The sequence below is a fragment of the Halictus rubicundus genome, chromosome 8, assembly GCF_050948215.1.
Source record: "Halictus rubicundus isolate RS-2024b chromosome 8, iyHalRubi1_principal, whole genome shotgun sequence".
Classification (NCBI taxonomy): domain Eukaryota; kingdom Metazoa; phylum Arthropoda; class Insecta; order Hymenoptera; family Halictidae; genus Halictus; species Halictus rubicundus.
The window spans coordinates 14,307,223-14,326,420 of NC_135156.1; the positions used below are offsets into that span (position 1 = coordinate 14,307,223).

A 19,198-nucleotide genomic window follows, 5' to 3' on the forward strand; every position below is an offset into this window, starting at 1 on the left:
TCAAGGCTATTGTTGATCGCGAGCCGAACACAATGCAAGTTACGAGATCGCGATTTTCGCTTCGTGCTCGGATTCTCGGCGATAAGAGCGACCGGAAGTCGGCTTGGGAATCGCCGAAACAAGGCACGCGGAGGACTCGGCTGTGCGAAGCAATTGATACTCGGCAATTACTTCTCGTTTTCTAGTGCTAGAAAGTGCGAAACTAGGTTGAGGAGTCTGTTCACAGTTTCAGCATTGCCAACGACCGTTGTTGCTTTCACTTCGCCGCGTCGAAAATCCATTGTTTTTTGAAATTCAAATGCCGAGCATCTCCGGGCTCTTCGGAGAACAACGAAGTTGTTGAAGAAGACGTGTTTTGAATATTCAGCGCGGAAAAGTATGACGAATTATGCATCGCGATTGTACGATGATGTTCCGACCACGTTTGCATAAATTCTTCCGACAATACATTTTTTATACCTCGGCAAGAAACTTTAAATGCCATCCTCGCGCATTGTGCGAGAATAGTTTGATGAAAATTAGTTTTTGTTATGTTATTATCGAGTGAAATGAATTTTCTTCAACTAAAACGGTTAAGGGCTAAAAATCAACTTTTTCTATTCCGTTTTTATCAAACAATTTCAGTATTTGTCTATTGGTCAGCGTGTTAATAAGGCGAGAAATGTCTGAAATATTTCGACTGCTTTCAGCAAAACGCGCACACAAAAGTGTGATGAATGTATTGTTGACCACTCCGCGATGCGTATGGTAATGAACGATGATAATTGCTGGTTGATGCTGTTTGCATTTCTAATTTATACCACAGAACGAATTCTAATTTATGACCGAACCAGGAATAATTACGCATTTAATGTCTTTTCCTCCTCGGTGTTTTTCCGAAAATTGGTAAAATGCGTACAGATTCTGTCGAGTCATCTAATTTGAAGATGTGATTATGCACGTAACGAGTTAGTTTCGAACTGTACGGCTGTCTGTACGCAGACTGTATCGTTCGTTCCGCTCGAGGAGCAACAATTTAATTATGCACGCGTCTAATTACATGAAAGATCGTTGTAGAATTTTTCTTATCGATCCTGATGCAAGATGCAAAAGTCTTGCAGAGGTGTTTTGTGTGTTTCCTCGACCGAATTCTATGTGAATCTGTTAGCCATTCTCCGAAACAGTTCTGCGTCGCACTCGAGAAGCCATTCGGCCCTGCAAGTGGCATCTCGACCGTGCGAGCGCTCAAGGATTAAACTGAATTAGAGGGTTACCGACAATTGTGACTGATTGAACGATGACCAAAAGGCCAAAGTGTCGCCAGTCGAGGCGCACACCTTCCACACTGCGTCGAGTGATCCTCGAATTCGTTAAGACATCTCGGACCGACTCGATAATCAGCTTGTTTGACGACAAGCACGTAATTAACAGCTGTACTTGGATACCTCTGCATCCTCGAGGTAACGAAATCCTGCAATGTATTCATAATCGTCTTCATTATTGCTCAATCGAATTAATAATGTTCCTGTGATTCCAAACATACAACACCTCGAGAACTGTGACTCACAAAAGCCTAATCTTTGAACGCCTGTAACTCCGTGTTAAAAAATCTTACGGCACCGTACCTGTGCTTATTTTAAAGGGCGGAGTCTCTACTTTCGCGCCCTGGAAGTCAGTTTTTGCTAAGATTTTTTTACACGAAGTTACAGGAGTATGAAGATCACCTATTTTTCAGTCACAATTTACTGATACACGGTCATTCGATTTTGTGCAGTGTAAAAGTAGCGTATTATTAAGTAACATTCGATAACTATATTCTTGCCTCATTTACTCCAACGCAGACCAGATTACTGTATACATCGAACATTAATAGTTGTGAATGAAACATCGACGTCAGTGTGTTCTCGTTGCCCGTTGCTTCCAAAATTGTACAAAACAAAATTCTCACGATTTCGCCTCGAGAGTTCGCTGGGTCAAGAACAATCGAAAACAAGAACGTTCGTGGTAATCCGCTCGGAACAGCGTTAAGATAAGATTCCATTCAACCGTGCGAGATCTCTGTTTTCATTCTGGTTCCACGAAAATGATTTCTGATAACGGAGCGCTGCAACCACCTCCGAAATTCCAACTGTCTCCTTCTTTTCAAACAGACGTTCGTCAACAGCAGATCCGGAAATTGCCGGAAAGCACGAAATCGAATCGAAAGAAAGTGATCTACGGGTGATATTCTCGGGGGAGTAAAAATCTATTGCAAAAATCGTCACCCGTTTCGTCAGTCTCCGGCGGGGTCAACGCGATCGTTGAAGCGAAAACATTGTAGGAATCGTTCCATTGAACGATTTTTCGCGAGTTCCAGCAAGAAGAAGCTTTCATTTTCCATCGGGGCCATCCCGGTGCAGGGGAATTGTGAAACGTGAACGGCGCGTGCAGCCATCGTGAATCGGAGAACGATAATTGTAGAATGGAGCAGCGATAGCCGGTGACCCGTGATAGATCAGCATGCCTCATCAAAATCTTCCCACATTCAGCGATGATAACGGATCGTTCGATTCTCACGCAATCGAGTTTAATTCTTTTTAGCCTCGCGCGTATCGGTTGTCGAATTGCTGGCTAGGATGTTGTTCAGCTGATAAGAACCGGTTTCGTAAGGGTATGTTTACATTCGAGAGAGATTATCAGTGTTCAGACCGAAATAGAAGGAATTGGGAAAATAGCGCAGAAATACATTCGATTGTTTTCTGGTCGGAGCGTTTAGAGTTCAGAGCTATTAACCCTCGGACTCCTACGGGTGCTATAGGCCTGTGCCGGAGTCATTTCTGACCCAAGCCGATATTTCACTACAGAATTTCGAATTTCTAAAAAATCCTTTAAATTTTTTTATTGCAGTGTGCGACAATAAAATATTAGAAAAATGTGAGATTGTAATTCTGGAAGACATTCAGTTAAAGTGATTTCAGGGAAAATAAGCGACAGGAGCAAAATGTACAATGGAGTATCGACAGGGATTTGCAAGTCAGTGTATCAATAATGATCTGTCAAGATGTGAAACAATGATATTCCGCGGCACGATCCAAAACATGTTTAAAGTCCATTCCACCATGCACACACGATAAACTATTACATGTGTCGCGAGGGTACGTTTACACATCGATTTTACATAAATCGCGAAATTAGCAACATGCAATACAACGTTTCAATTAACTGTATATAAATAACGACGAAAATAGCACAATCGATAAAGGTGCAACGGAAAAATATACAATTGGGTCAACTGCTATTCGATAGAACGGAAATGTTTGATTATCGACAAATTGCTCGGGATAAGGAGGAATCGATATCTGCTAATTAAGGGTAATGGAATCACAGCTACCGAACACGAAAGAATCTTTATTCATTTCCTCCGATATGAATGGCACATTATATTTATCCACCTCTGTTCTAATTTATTTGCAAAGAAAAATACTTTAAATATTCGCATCAGAACATCGGAAAATTCCGACGCGAGTAATTAGTTACTTGCATCCGAGTTTTCTGAAGCGATGAATACTTGCATCAAAATTTTCAAAAGTTCTAATTGGAAACCATCTCAATTTGCTTTACTTTGAATAACAAGAGATCCCCCGGTTCTATCTTTTGTGAAACTGGGTTTCAATAACTGCACAAGCTCATGTTTCATTCGTGTGCGTTTTTTTTTTTTTTTTAGAGAACGCGTTTAACTGCACTGCGAAATAAATGGTAAATACCGCGGTAATTTTTTTTGCAACGTGTTCTCGTTCAAAAACGTGGGCTTTGAAAAGGCTGTGATATGTTCGTGGAAGACCGCCCTTCGCGAATATCATCCGTCTCGTTTAATTGTTTCTTCTCTTCCATTATAACCATCGAGTCATCGCTGTCGACTTTGTACCCATGCTATATAACTTCACGCACAGTTCCATGAATTGTTAAATCATAAATCGCCGGGAAACGAGCATGATCGCGCATTGGTTCAATAAACTTCGAGTATGCTAACGCAGTTTTTCTTTCTGTCCCGTTCGAGCTTACTCTTTTTCTCATCGGTGAGTTATGCTACTTGGAATAGTCGATGATACTCGCTCCTATAAGATAAAATCCAAAGTGGAAGGAATATGGATGTTTATGCAAGATAAAAATATTCTGTGTCAATTATAAGAAAATGGAGGCGAATAAGAATGTATTTCCTTTTTTAATAATTTTAATAGGCGTAGGAAAATGAAATCATTGAAAAATTTAAATAAGAAAAGAACTTATTCAGCTTTTTCGGAAACATATTCCTGATTTGCATACTCCTTGCCTGCAAATGGTTAAATTGCCTTACTGGTTTTTAAGACAGAATTCATTGACAATTCATTGAACTTTTTAATGTGTAAAATTTAATGATTCCATAGTGTAAAAAATATTTAACAGTTTTTGTGGACTGTTATTGTGCTTCCCTGAGTTCTGTGGGCTCTGAAAATTGTTCAGTCAGTAAACATTGCTTAAATATTATCTACCTCGTTTACGTATCCGATTCTGCAATTATTTTAAGCACGATGCGTCACAGCTCAATACAAATTACCATTCCGAAATTGCGATTTGACGTGTGCAAGTTAGTAACACCGAGGTAATAAATTCATGGCTTATCGACGTGTCACAGGCTCGTAAACTACTCTGTTTCCGTTCCCGCTTCGAGCTCGATAAGAACGTGCGTTCTCGTGGAAACATCCGAAAGATGTTATTTACAGTCAGAGCTGAATTTGGTCTCGCAGCCTACACGAAATCATTCTAACCTCGTACAGTGATCGGAGAAGGTGCTCAATCAAACTGATTACTGTTTAATAACCAACAATCTCGAAAATTTAGCCAGTGAAGCAAATTTTTCATTGCGAAGAAAATTTCTCGTCGTGAAGCAAAATATTCAACCAAGTGAGAACTAATAAATCGGAAAGCGAACAATAAAACAGTGTCGGAGACATTAATAGAAAATATTTCGCGCCTCAATCGCTTAAATACACTCCGTTACGTCAGAGGTTTCAGCACACATACTTCAACGCGCGAATAAACACATTGGCGACGTGGTTTTCGTATGGTTTCGTCTGCACTGTGTATGCTGGCATCTTCCCAAGCCTGTGCTCGATAAAAAAAATACACTGCCAACGTTCAAGACCGCAGATTATTATTGTGAGTGAACTCGTGACAGACTCACCTGGATACAGTGATCAGTGGACTGCGGATTTTGATTCGAAATAAACATTGTCTGCATCAATTGCGAGACACAGAAGCTACGCAGACATTTACTTCTTTGGCTAAACTTCGCTTTCTGGGACCAAAAATTTTTAACTGTCTTCACATAATCCCGTTGATGTTGACGAGAAAATGCCAAAAATCGATGTTTTAATGCGAGGAATTCACTGGTTCAAAAGTTACGTGTGCTTAGAGACGAGCGATTTTGAACCAGTGAATTCCTCGCATTAAAATTTCGATTTTTGACATTTTCTCGTTAAGATCAACGGGATTATGTAAAAAAAAAGTTAAAAAATTTTGGTCCCAGAAGGTGAAGTTTAACCATTTCTTTTTCCAATAAGTTCAATGAGTCGAAAGTAATATAGTGAGATGTTTAATAATGTTTTCACAGTTTTGTATTGCATCTAATCATTTTTGTCATAAATGCATAAAACCCGCAGTCTAGTGAACAGGTTAAACGTTATCCTTTTTATGTTGCTATGCATTTACTTTAACTCTCCGCGTTACGTGAACGGATATGAAAATGTAACAGACCGCCAACTGCATGTCAACGAGAGTTTGTAAATACCGAGCAGTTTGAAATCTTCGTTTTTTTGCGAATACATTATAGATCAAGTTTGATACCATACTTAGCCGATTGTACATATATAATTGGCGTTCCCATTGGCTAAAGTTTTATATTAATAGAGCCGTCGACTACCTGTCTGCATGAATCACTTGAATACATTGTCAGAGTCGTTAGCATCGGTGAATGCAGACTTTTTCGCATAATTCTCACGCGCGTTGCTAAATAGATGAAAGGAAGTGGCCAGGTTCTTGTTAGTCTTGCCTGGAAATTCGGATGGGAATATTGCAATATTCCCTTGGTCACGTTAATCCTTCGAGATCGAGGATATGGGTATTGGAACCTCTAGATCGTATTCAAACTTGCGATAAATCCTGAATATTCAGCATGTATCACGATTGTTTCCGAATACGACCCATCTCTCGTAAACATTTTGCAAGTTGCAACACGTGGTTGACGCATAAGGAAATATGAAAAGGAGGCCTTTGTCACCAAACTTTTTTTTATTATATTTCACCAGGAAAATTGAGCGTATATATGTATACGCTAATGATGCGAATGGGTTAAGCGAGATTAAAATGCAACACTGTTTACTGGTTTGTAATCTTTGTTTCGTCGTATCTCTGATTACGTAACTTCAGTTTAAGACTAGTTGCATCTTCCCATTTGAAAGACTTCTTCCTTCAACTTCTTCTTCAGATAGAAGAGTGAATATTTTTGGTGGTTAGGTAGATTCAATAAATATATTAAATAAGACGCAAGTGGGGTGTTAATTAATGTGAATGGAGCATTCGTCGGGGCAAGCAGGAGCCAGGGGGCTGGCAATTTAAGGGCTCGGTGACTGTGGGAAAGGGGGGAGAAGGTACCAATCAGGGCAATTCAAACATTGAATTGATTCAGGCCTCGAGCAACTCTGGCTCCCGCCTGCTCGAACAGTCTCCAGTTTCAAGCCATTCGAACTTCCCGCAGAGGTCGAAGGTAAAACGCGAGAAGACCTATTGCTAGTCGCGTGTTTACTTCGGGGGAAGGTGGAACGCCGATCGACGGAATCGTAAACGTCCATTATTGCTGCTCAAAGTATGTCGACACTTTCTTCATTGCAATTGCTTCAAAATAGTCACAAAAATATCAACCCTAGAACGATTGAACGACTTTGTCCATTTTCATGTATGACGGAATTCTTTTTCCTAAAAATGTGATTTAATTTAAAAAATCTGAACGTTCCTCCAGGCGTTATAAAAAACAATAATTTCAAGAAAGATCACCTTTAATAAACATTTCCAATGTCAAAACATGTCTTTGTATGTTTCCATTATTCTGCAACGCTTTGGTTTCAATCCAAAAAATGTCTCATTGTCCTATTTGAACCCTATCAAAAGTTTTACCATTTCGTCGCAAAAATGGACAAACGTTCCCACGGTGCACGGTCGAGCTGCATGAAACGTGAAAAAAATGCACTCCACGTAATTGCAGCACGGCCGTAAAATTTGAAAAATACGGGCTATCTTTCTCTGCGAATGAATTTATGCCCTGTTTTTCGGATGTCCTGGCGCAGTTCAGAAACGTGACCTTTTTGCGCGCTGCTGAAGGGTCACGTTGGCAATGCCGGAACTTGCGAAAATTATTCACGCTCTGTTAATTGTCGGTTTTAACCTGTTTTTGACGGTTGTGCAGTTTGGAACGTTTTACGTTCTTGTCGAGGACAATTTTGCGTAAAATGCATTTTCTGTGGGTGCATTTTGTTGTAAAAATAGAATACTCTCTTTTTATTTCAGTCCTTAACTAGTAATTATATGGCCTGTGGCACAAGCGTGTAATTATACACGTTATTTCTAGTGTATTCGTTTTTATAGCACATAAAGGGGAAATTGCAAATACATATTTAATAGTGTAATATTCAATGTGAATTTATTTTAAAAGGCAAAAATTAATCGGATAATTTGACAGTGAAATGTAAAATTGATATAAAAGGCGATTCATTTTTGTTTTGGCCAGAGCGCGGCTCGAATAAAATAGTCCGACGCGTAGATGAATCGTTTTTATTGGTTCGCGGCCTAACTATATTTTTTGTCTCCATTTTTCAGCGACGTCAGCGGTTATCCTGAAGACAGAACACGAGCACCACCAGCTGTCATCTCTGTCCGGAGACAATATCCTCGGCACGGGGGTTAGAATCGGGCGAGGCGAGGACGCAGCCGCAGCCGGCACCAGGGAGATTATGGATTCGTCGCAATCAGCCATGATGAAGCAATCGGACTACGTCGTAGGTCAGTGAACCTAAACTCGCTGAAAATTCTCCCACAAAAAAATCGCCGGCCGAGTTTCTGTTTTTCGAACAAACCGGATCGCTTTCCGTGTCTGCCATTCCCCGAAAATCGTGTTTTCCTCTGTGCAGTGTAATTCCATCAAACGTGTACGCGGTCGTGTTGTCGTCGGCGAGCTCGTGTTGCACACGGTGTATCTGCCTTCGAACGCATTTCGCCCAAAGTGCCGCAAAACAACACCAGGAAAACAAATATCCATCGACTGTTCCATAAAACCTTGTTGCATTCGCGAATTTCTAAAAATGGAGCGCTTGAAAGTAGTGAGAGATCGCCATTGTCATTTAAACTACCGTGACTACCGTGTTATTCACGTGTGGAATTATTTGACTAATCCCCTTAAATCTGAATAAACAATTGGTTCACGTGAGGATGACATAACATCGTCGTCGATATCTATGCCATCGATAATGGAAGCATAGTAATTGCATGAATCCCCGAGAAGGTGAATAGTGGAAAATGTTGGAGGCAAAGGTCAGGTTTCGTTGCGAGCACCTTGTTGCCTCTTCGATAAGATAACACACGTGCACGCAGCAATTGCACTCGTGTGCAATTCTCGACCACTCTAAAACTTCGAACAGTAGAAAATTCCTTGCCAACGTAATTGTTATGTAATCGCGGATGACGTTCGAAATTACAATTGCAGTACTAACGGTGCAATTCGATCTTATGTAATATGTAATTGTTCGTCACGAGAACGTACCATTGCACTTATTACATATTTCTTTAACATGGTTCGAACATTCATTAATAGCTTCGCTCAAATGTCATCCACTCGTTTCGTCTACTCCCATTTTTTTTTATTAATCAATTGTAACGACTGTGCTACAATAACAAAATACAACAAGGGAAGTTTCTGTTGCTTTTTAATTGAATTTCAGATTTTTTAAGAACAGTGATCACTGAAGATAGAGACCTTCGAAATTAAATGTCTGATTAAACAGATGGATAATATCGTTGCAATTTTCTGAAGATTGTTACATAATTGTCTTTTTAATGGAATTGTAGATCTGTTAAGAACAGCTTTCATACGGAAGTTTATTTGTCCTCCGCAACAGAGATCTTCGAAATTAAATATTGAACATCTGGTGAAACAGAGTGATAACGTGACAGCAATTTGTTGGCGTTTGCTAAGTAATTATCATTAATTATCCCCGCTCGAATAGTTGCTGCATTCGAGCGGAGAAAGTCCAGGAATCTCCATGATTATAAGCTTGCACTTGCATCCCGATATTACGGAACAATCATCGATGATATTATAGTCCATTGGCCTTGCTTTGTTGGAATTAACGCAACGAGTACCGAGATAGCACATACTAAAGAGATTGCATAAACTTCCCGGTTTCTTATCGTTTCCTCATTTTTTCGTTGCATTGTTGGTCCCTGGACCAATCACGCTCGGAAATCAACATTACACCTTATCGTTGTCACTTTTGACGGAGCTTGAAGAAATCAGTGACATGTACCTTGCATTCTGATCGAATTCTCTGTCAATTGACTAGCAGTTATCAGTTTCATCGAAGATAGGGGTCACTTCCAATTTACATTTATTAGCATCCATAAAAGACATAAATGGGCCAAGTTCAAGCTCGCCTGCATCGATTCTTGCTACCCTTGAATTCGATTTCTCCTTTCTCCTAGCTTTCCCACTCAATTTTCATCTTAATGACGAACATTTCGTCGAAATGCATTGCCAAAATGTAATTTAAATTCCCCGTCTAGAAAGTTGCATTTATAAAATTTAGTAATCTCCAGTAATCAGATAGTAATTGCCAAATTGTAAGTTCCTTGTCCAGAAAGTTATGTCTGTAAAATTGTAGGAGACACTAAATGATCAGTTCTTGAAGGAAGTTCAAGCTTCCAATGACGCTGCACCAATGACTCGGCACAACGAAAAACACGATTTCTCTATTAATTACAATTGATATACTCGATTGAGGGGAACTCGGCACGGAAATGATCACGTTAACGGCAAACTTCGACCGATTAGTCAGCGCCCGTTCAAAGTACACTGTGCCACGCTCGAGGGCGTGCACCAAGATGGCCGGTGCACCAACTTAAGCGAGGCTGCATGAAAAACTGCACGCGGTTGCTAGATACACACTAATCACATCTGACTGCTTTAACCTTACAGATGTCGTACTGCCGACCGTCCTAATTGCACTGCTGTTTGTTGGCAATGCCATCATCGTCTACATTATCTTCCAGTACAGAAAAAGGTGGGTAAAGTTCCTGGTTTTATTTGTGCCAATTAAACTACTAACTTCTCATACACGAGTCTCTTTTTCGTGGAATTTGATGGGCCTTCAAAAATTAATTCGGCAGTAAAAATTTGTGAAAAATTAATAAATTTAAAATAGATGCAAATTCGCAGGTAGACATTTGCATAAAGCCGCAGAGTAGTTATAAAGCCTTGAATTGCAATTATTTCTGAAAAATGAGTGTACAGAAAATTATGTAAAATTTCCACGATGTTTAAAGAGTGAAGTTTCTGTATTTCTATTAATTGTAAAAAATTGTTTTTCAGGAAAGTTCCACCATTAGAGCAGGGCGAGGAGATGGCCCTGCAGAGCTCGCCGGAAGTGCCGCAGGTGTGATCCGCTGAGAAATTGACAATTAAGTTCACGGTGCCAGCAGAAACGTCAGCGAGGAGGCCTACGTTGCATTTTTCTACGAGGATGATCTCCAAGAATTGATCTCGAGGCCTCGACCATTCTCTAGCAGCTTAAAAAGACGTTTTTAAGTCACAGGAAAATGGTCGTCGAGGAGTCGAGGAATTTTCGAAATTCATGTTTGTCGTCACACTCAAACGTTCTTCGTAGAAACAAGCATTCTCGTGACGGAACGAGAAACAATATTTCCGCGCGACCTTATTCGGGGACACTCATAAAGACTATAACAAAATGCGCTCTTGTAAACGCATAAATTCGCTGTCAATGTTAGAACTCAGGCGCCTATTTAGTGCTGCCATAATTCGACGTACACACATTCACTCACTCACACAACACACATTTACGGTAATGTATTATAATATAAGGAAATAATATATTCTATATTTCGTCCAAATTGTGACTAAGTTAAGAATAAACAGATGTTTTCTTAATGTCTCTGTGTTTCATCCTTTGTATCATATGTTTTCCTCCGATGTTGGTCCATAGTCATCGGTTTTCAGTCTTACACTTAGAGTAAACTATGTACTTGTTTTATTAAATTATTAACGAATAGGCACTAAGGCTATGTTAAAATTACTTTGTCTCTTTCACCCCTTGCTTCACTCGTTTTTCCTCAATGTTAATTCCCATCATGATCAAGTAGATTATGGAGTTGGAGTTACAATTGACTTGTTTTTATTAAATTACTATATATATATATATATGGCTTTGTACATTATCAATAATTGTAAATACTATCTAGCTTAAAAGTACGTTCTGTCATTCAACCTTAGGTCTCATACATTTTCTTCCGATGATAGTCCAGAATTATCATTTTTCACCTCATTCAATTGGGGGATTATGATATTAGAGTAAAAATGGACTTGTTTTATTAAATTATTATATATAAATTTACTTGTACATTGTTCCAAGTAAATACTTGAAAAGACTAAAACTAGTTTAAAAGTACTTTTGCAACGGTTCCCCTAAGATCTCCTCCAATGTGCGTACTGCGTTTTGTGCACACTTTTCCGTAGCTTCATCCTCATCCTCTAATAACTCCGCTAAGAAAGGTATAGTCTCCGGTAACAGCGGCATAAAGTCTTCTCCTAGCTTCCTTACGATCTCCACCTGTGTTAAAACAAGTTTACGATCCAGTTCGGTTAATACACAGTTCCGCTATGCATTAACGTTTTACTATCCAATAAATATTCACGCCTCTAAAATGTTAGCTTCTCATCCTCGTTTTACTAAAACTGTCTTCGAGCCAAGACAGAAAATTATCCAACAGATAGGTATCCACGTACCACAATTTTTCAAGAAAAACAAATTCCAATCCACACATCAATATAAGGTCTAATTAGTATACAATTAATAATTTCGAATTCAGTTTTCGGAATTGAATAACAGCTGTAAAATCCAAGTATAAATAAATGTTCACTCACCAACGCGTTCAATGCAGCACTCCTGACATGAGGTTTCGCGTGTCTAGTTTTCAGCAACGTTTGGTAGACCAGCTGCTTGTGTAGAGAGTCGTCAGCAATGGCGTTAGCGAATGCTGCTATACAAGGAACCACTAATTCGCTAGCCCTCTTCTCATACTCTTCTCTGCCTCCCATAGTGTTCTCCAGTTGATCTACAATTGGCTGTGCCAAGGTCTCTACCCTCTCCTGATTCACAAAATTGTGGGCGTCGTAGCTGAAGACTCGGTAGAGCGTCAGCAAAATAGCTTCAACCAGCTCGATTTTGTTGGTCTCTTCTGGTAGAGTCATTTCTTGAGGTTCCTCTGTGATTGCTGGATTGTTGCTGCTCAACAATACTGCTGCATGCTTGAGGAAATGACCAGCAAATAGCACGAATAACGATTTCAGAGACTCTGCTATGTTGGCTGAGAGTCTGTAAAGAAAAAGTGGAAAATGTTTGTATGATATGTAGCGACAAAATTAAATTGGTAGTACACTAAATTTATGGAGTACCAAAAGTGACTATTTTACATTTTTTTAATAAGAATAACGAGAATCTAAATTTTAGTAATTTAAAGTAATTCCTCGTGAAAGCATATTTACCTGTACACCTAGTGTTAAAACTATGATTTAAAAAATTGATAGATCTCGGAAACACAGAAGTGAGAAATATTCCTATACTCAGATGTAAAATATCCAAGTTAGGTGAGACACCTTGACCATGCAGCTGCCCTTGACAATCTCGTAGACACACTAAGCATTTGAAAAGCGATACTAAGTTACCGTAAGCGATACGAACCTGTAGAAAGTGATGCTTCGCTGCTTGTGCTGTGGATTCCTGGCAGCCCAGTCATACAGCTTGTAATACAGAGGTCTGAACGTGGCCTCGCTCAGTTTCAGGACCAAGGCGACCAGCGCTTTACTCGCGTTTTCTTCAACGACCACTACATCTTCCAAGGTCAGTTCAGCACCATCTACTTCCATGTCACCCTCGGAACTATTCAAATCTTCCCGCAGCTGTAGGACCTTCAAGAAGAAGGTACCTAGATCAGGTATAGCCGCACTTAATTCATTCGGTTGAACACTGTTGAATGACTCTGCCAGGACAGTCATCAGCGCAGGAATACACTGATAGGACTTTTTACTGAACAATGTATTGTACGTTCTGTTCACTGCTGGCAGAAGTACTCTAAGTGGTATGCAACTAGATAGTTTCTGCGTGGTTGCTCTCAACCTCGACACCACCACACCAATCTTCGGGTGTTCGGTGTCAGTGTATAAAGAATTCAATCGTGCCAATTCGGATAACAATTGGTCCAAGTAGAGGGACAGGAAGTTGCCAACGGAGTCGACGATCTTCTGCAACGCGCTGACTATGCTGACCACTATTACATCAGGCACGTCTTGATGACAATGGTTCTCCAGCAGCTGCAAAATGGCTGGGACGAACTTGTTCAAGCTGTGAATAGCATGGATGCGCATGGAGCTGCAAAGTTCGGCTACGCAGAGCGCTGCGCTGCCTAGCACTGGACCCTCTCTCGTCTTCAGAAGCTCGGTGGTCATGTCGAGGATCGGTTTGAACACTGTAGGATTATCTGCAGCTAGCAATTTAGCTAGCAGCTTCAGCGTAATAAGAACAGTCTGCTGAACAATCTCCTGCTCTTGAGTCTCGGATTTCGTCTTAGTCTGAATGATCTCCAGCAGCGGCTCGATCAAACTCATCAGATCAGCATAGTCCTCTTCCCCGAACTTGCGTTGCTGTAGACGAGCGTTTAAAAGCTCTAACGCCTTTCTGTTCACTGTCAGCAGCTCATGTTCCATCAGACGCTTCACGCTGAACAAGAAGGTACCATTCGGTAACAAATTGTTGACCAAATCCAGCACGTCATACAGATGATGCAGAAGCACCTTCCAGTACTTCGCCAAAGGTTTGCCCTGGTGCTTGTCAGCGTTCTTCGAGGTGCTCTGGATCAACAAGATCAACTCCACCATCAGCTGATCGTAATAAGCCTTCATATTATCCGCCTCGCTGGAGTCTAGCTCAGCAACTCGGTTAATAAAGTCAGGAGATGATAACAAGTTACTCAGGAACTGGACCAGGATGTACTTGTAGTGTCTCAGGTGTTTGGGGCTGCTGTTCGCGACGTCGAAGATGTGCTTGTACTTGAAGGACATGGCTGCCTTTCTGTCTTCCTCTCCCTCTATGTCTATCGGTAGTTCTTTCATGAACTGCGCGAGCTTCACGCAAACTTGGATGAGCCTGGCAGGTGGAAACTCCTGGGACACCTGCAGGGCGAACTCGAGCCTCTGGCCGGCTGTCTTCTGGTTGGTAATGCGCATTGTTCTGGCGACAACGTGGCTCTCGAAGGTGAGGAGATAGTACAGGTGGAAGTGATTGTCCAGCAGCTGCAGCAGCTTCACGAACAAAGGCGTCCTTCTGTGCTCAGGAATATCGGGCAGAGAGATGATGAACGTCCTCAGGATCTCACAAGCGTGGGTCTCGTTTTCCGCCGCGTTGATGATGGGAAACACCGTCTCGATGGTCTTGGAGATTATCTGTATCGAGTAAGCGTCGTCCTGACGAACCACAGAACTGCCCATGAAGGTGAATATAGGCATGATGGTGTACAGAGCGCATCGGACGTCGACTATCTTCAACAACTCCACCAGAACCAGCAAAGCATGATGATGAGTCTGTGGGTTTCTCGATGTCCTGATACACTGGGTGATCATATCCACTTGGAGATGAGCATCACTTATAGGCAACTTCTTCACAGCAAGCCTGTGGATCGTGGACAGCAGCAGTTGATTGGTGTACTCTATGGGACTCTGTTCCTCGAAGCTGAGGCACGTCTTCAACAAGTCGAATAAAATTGGATACAGCAGTTCCTCTTGCTCGATGTTGTCCGCGCTCTGCACGAACTCCAACAGCGTCACTCCGTGCTTCCATTCCTTCCTGTTGATTATGGTCGGGTCGGGTATGTTGTGCACATAGCTCAACCGCTTCTTCCTCTTCGCCGTGGCATCATTTACCTGCTGGTCTTTGAGATTTTTCATCTTCCGCAGCTCGTTCACGATTAGCTGCGCGTTCACATGTATCCTCCTGATAGCCCTATTAGCCGTGGAAATGACGTTGCTCATGTCACAGTCAGAGAGCACGTCCACTAACTTCGTCAGGATCTTGTTTTGAAGGTCGGATGATATTTTTCCAACGCTTTCGAAGAATGTCTTCTGTATCTGCTTCAGAAGGATGACACTCGGCGACTGCTGAACCCCGTCTTCTGAGACCACCTCGACCTTGTGCTCTATTATGCTAGCCTCGAACAGCTGCCACACCTGATCCTCGGTGAGAGCTTTCGCTGTTGCGCTGTTGAATCTCCGGAGAATGTTCTTCAGCGCGTTTCCGGCGAATTTGTTTTTGGACTCGGTGGACAGGGTCCGCAGAAGCTGGAGCCCTAGGGGTGCTAGTTGTTGGAGTATTGTTGGCCCGTCCACGTGGACCAAGATGTCCAGCAGTTGCGATATAATATGGATCGGAGTCTCGGGATCCATGATCAGATTGAACAACGACTGCTGCGCCTGTTGCAGCCTCTTCCGCAAATCGGACTTCACTTGCGCGCACACATCTGGATCTGGGGAAAGCAGAACGTAAAGAGACAGAGACAACTGATCGGGGTCGATGGATATTTCCGAACTCCATGTGTTCAGTTCCTGGAGCAACGCCAAAAACGGCTCCTTCGTGAAGCTGAAGGTTTGCACGAGCTTTTTCAGGATGTCTATCGCGGCTGTTCGGCAATCGTTATTCTCCCTAGCGAGCGAGAGCAGCAAGTTGGTCACGAAGACCTTGTCCTGGAACACCCACTGCCTCGACTTGCACTGGTCTAGAAGCACCAGAGATATTTTCAGGCAGTGATACGACGTTTGTACCTTGACTGGTTTGATGTACAATTGAGACAGAAAGCGGAGCAGATCTCTCACCGTAGCGAAGTGTCTCTGGAAGAATATCTGCAAGCATCTGTAGTAATGCCTGAACCAGCGTCTTTCGGTTATTCCCTCGAAGAATATTTCGAGGAGTCTCAGTATCAAGTTGCTCCGGTGTGGATTGTTCTCGAAGTCGAACTTGGAGTTTTGCTTCAGATCCAACCGCCTGTGGACCATTTCAAGGACGTACGTGCCCACTTGGAGTGGCAGGACTCCCTGCGAGGTCAATTCAATAGCGCACTTTATATTGTTACCAGTTATGTTGTTGCAGTTCTGGATCATCTTGACTTGGGGGAACTTCTTGATCATGTCTGCGGCCATCTCGATCACTTCCGAGGCGATCTCGTCTTTCAGAGAGCCAACAGGTACTCTGCACACGGATCCTAACAAGATCAGCTTGAAGAACATGGAGCCTGCATCACCATGACTCATTTGTTGCTTCATGGCGGTCAGTATGCTTTCCGGCTGGGGCAACAGCTGCCAGTTTAGTATATTGTGGAAGGCTGCCGATGATACTGCCTCTGCGTTAGGCGATTTGCCTAAGTCCTTCTGGACGCACTGCATGTAAGCATTTTTCTTAGCGAAATTCGACTTCAGTACTTCCATAGCAGCCGATACATCAGCGTCGTCGTTTGGAAACATATATGGCAAGGCTGTGATGAAGACGCTGGTGTCGTCTCCCACTTCGCAGAGCGCTAAAAGGATTTTTAGCGCTGGCTTCGCTAATGGTTTTCTATGACTACTATGGCACGTCGAAAGCAATACTTTCAACTCGTCCACCAACATGTCCACGGGAATGAGACTTGTTAAACGTTCCGTGGGCACGGACAGCAAAGCCTGGACCACATTCACCTCGCTATCAGTAAACCTAGCTAGTAATGTATTTGTCAGCATCTGCTGAACACTTTCCGGGAAGTTCAAATTCTTTTTAGCTAGGGACTCCAAAGCCATAATCCTTTGCTCTGGGCTAATGTGAATTAATCTGTCCAGGATCCCCATGGAATCCTGCGTGTCTTTGGCTCCGAAATGCCATGACGTAAGGAACTGCAGTGCTAGCTTAGAGTCATTGTCGTTGTCGCTGCGTCTCATAAGACGCTTCAAGTAGTCGTCGAATCTTTCGGGATAGGTCCTCTCGAGACATTGGCACAAACTCATTAAGAAGTTCTTCGCCTCGCTGGACGTGTTTTTTGTGAGGAATTCTTTCTCCAAAACGTTCCACAGTATGCTATCCACGCCGTTATTGTCCAGTTTGACTCGAATCAGAATCTCGCTCACCATGTTCTGAACTTTCGACGTTGTTGATGGAGCCCCTTCTGGAAATTCCTCCATGATCACGCTACAACTAGTTTGCACTAGAGGCACGATGAACTTCAGCGTATTCGTGTTGGATGACTGAAGCTTTATTGCCAGAGGAATGAACCAGGAGAGCTCTGATAATCGAACAGCGAGGCCTTTCGAGACTGTGGTGAGTGGGTGAACAGGTGTGTTGTACATGAAAAATAACAAAGTCAGCGCTTCTTCCTTGAGATGCGTTTTCTTGAATATCTTCAAAAGCAACTTCTCGGTCGTCTCGTTGTTCAATTGCATTTTGCTCATCAACATCGATAGGATCATGTAAGTGCTAGCTGCGAAATCGCCTATAGGAGTCTCTAAGCCCTTCAGAATGGTCGGTAACATATGACCTATCTGAACCTCGGACATCGTGGGCAACCGATTAATAATCCCCAAAATAGATGTAGTGTAAAACGCGTATAGAGTGCTCAGACAAGTTGCTTTCTCTGAATATACTTTTGTGGCATTGGCAACATGACTGCAAATGAGCTTTAACAGAGCATTATCGGTGCTAAGACGATTGATCAGTGTTATAGAAGCTAAAGGAACACCAGGCTTTTGAAGAGGCTCTAACCAATGCCACTTATCAGCTGCATCTGACAAATTTAGCAGCTGTAACGCTCTCACAAACATTCTGGTCTCGTGGTAAGGTAATATTAGCAAGAGAAATTGGTCTCTATTGAATTCATGTACACGAAATCTGTATATCAACCATTCGAGTACCTTGTGAGCATTATTGAGTAGAAAGTATGGAGACAAGAGAATGAGAAACCTTTCAATCTCTCCATCCAGCTTCTTATTGACTTTGATATCTTGCACAGAACGCTCGAGGCTCAAGGAACTTTGTGCAAAGAGTGTCCTCTCGAACTCCAAAAACAAGTCTGATAGCTTTATTAATTCCTGTAGTCCATTTTGACCTATGAAAATATTATTTACATTACAGAGGTAATTGCTATATTGAATTATTCACAAGTAAATTCGATTCATTACCTATGTTCAAGGCTGTTTCTCTGTCTAGGTTGGCAGCCTCTTTAGGGTCGAAGAGCAAGCTAAGGCGCTTCCTGTCTTGTAGGAGTATATTGGTCTGAGGAGTCCTCAGCTTCTTCAATTGTTCCGCAAGGGATGTAGCCATTTTGAACCTCGAATAAATTGATGACAAAGTTGAAAAGAAGAAAGACACAAACAGAAAATGTAAATGTGATACAGAAAATGTATATGGTGTACTATGAAAATATTGGAACACTCAGAAACGAAATGTTTGACGCCTAAAAGACGTGCATCAGAGACATTTCAAATTTCACACGTGTAACCATCGTGCTTACACGATATTAAAAGAATAAAATTATTTTGTAGTTCGTAAGCGTCAAACATTTTCTTTCACACAGATTCAACGTACATAACCTCACCTTGTCAACTAATCTAATACACTATCACAAACTCCCGTAACAGATCTATGTATAATTAACAGCTCTGTGAACACTCGTCAACACTATATACAAAAATATTTAAAAAATAGAATGACTATGTCTAAAATATTAACAGTTCACTACACCAAAATTAACCATGTGCCAACACTGTAGGCGGCCATTGGCAAGCACGAACCTTGTCACCACATGATGGGAACAATCGCTAATAATATAGGTTAGATTTTTGTCCGCTTGGTGCAGC

The 19,198-nt window shown here is 41.8% G+C and overlaps 2 protein-coding genes across 2 annotated transcripts in view; one reads left to right on the forward strand and one right to left on the reverse strand.

Moving 5' to 3' along the window:
• LOC143356384 (uncharacterized) overlaps positions 1-11,206 on the forward strand; it is a 43,338-nt gene extending 32,132 nt beyond the window's left edge. The window contains exons 7-9 of the mRNA XM_076792032.1: positions 7,867-8,049; positions 10,238-10,322; positions 10,631-11,206. Of these exons, the coding sequence (XP_076648147.1) occupies positions 7,867-8,049; positions 10,238-10,322; positions 10,631-10,700 (338 nt within the window). The 3' untranslated portion in view covers positions 10,701-11,206. The remainder of the gene's footprint in view (positions 1-7,866; positions 8,050-10,237; positions 10,323-10,630) is intronic.
• Positions 11,137-19,118, reverse strand: L(2)k09022 (HEAT repeat containing 1 homolog l(2)k09022). Its single transcript, XM_076792007.1, has 5 exons — positions 18,937-19,118; positions 18,521-18,669; positions 13,017-18,447; positions 12,200-12,650; positions 11,137-11,885 (listed from the first exon to the last, which is right to left on the reverse strand). Exons 2-5 carry the CDS (start codon positions 18,660-18,662, stop codon positions 11,715-11,717), a joined length of 6,195 nt encoding a protein of 2,064 aa, XP_076648122.1. The 5' UTR covers positions 18,663-18,669; positions 18,937-19,118; the 3' UTR covers positions 11,137-11,714.
• Between the last annotated feature and the right edge of the window lie 80 nt (positions 19,119-19,198).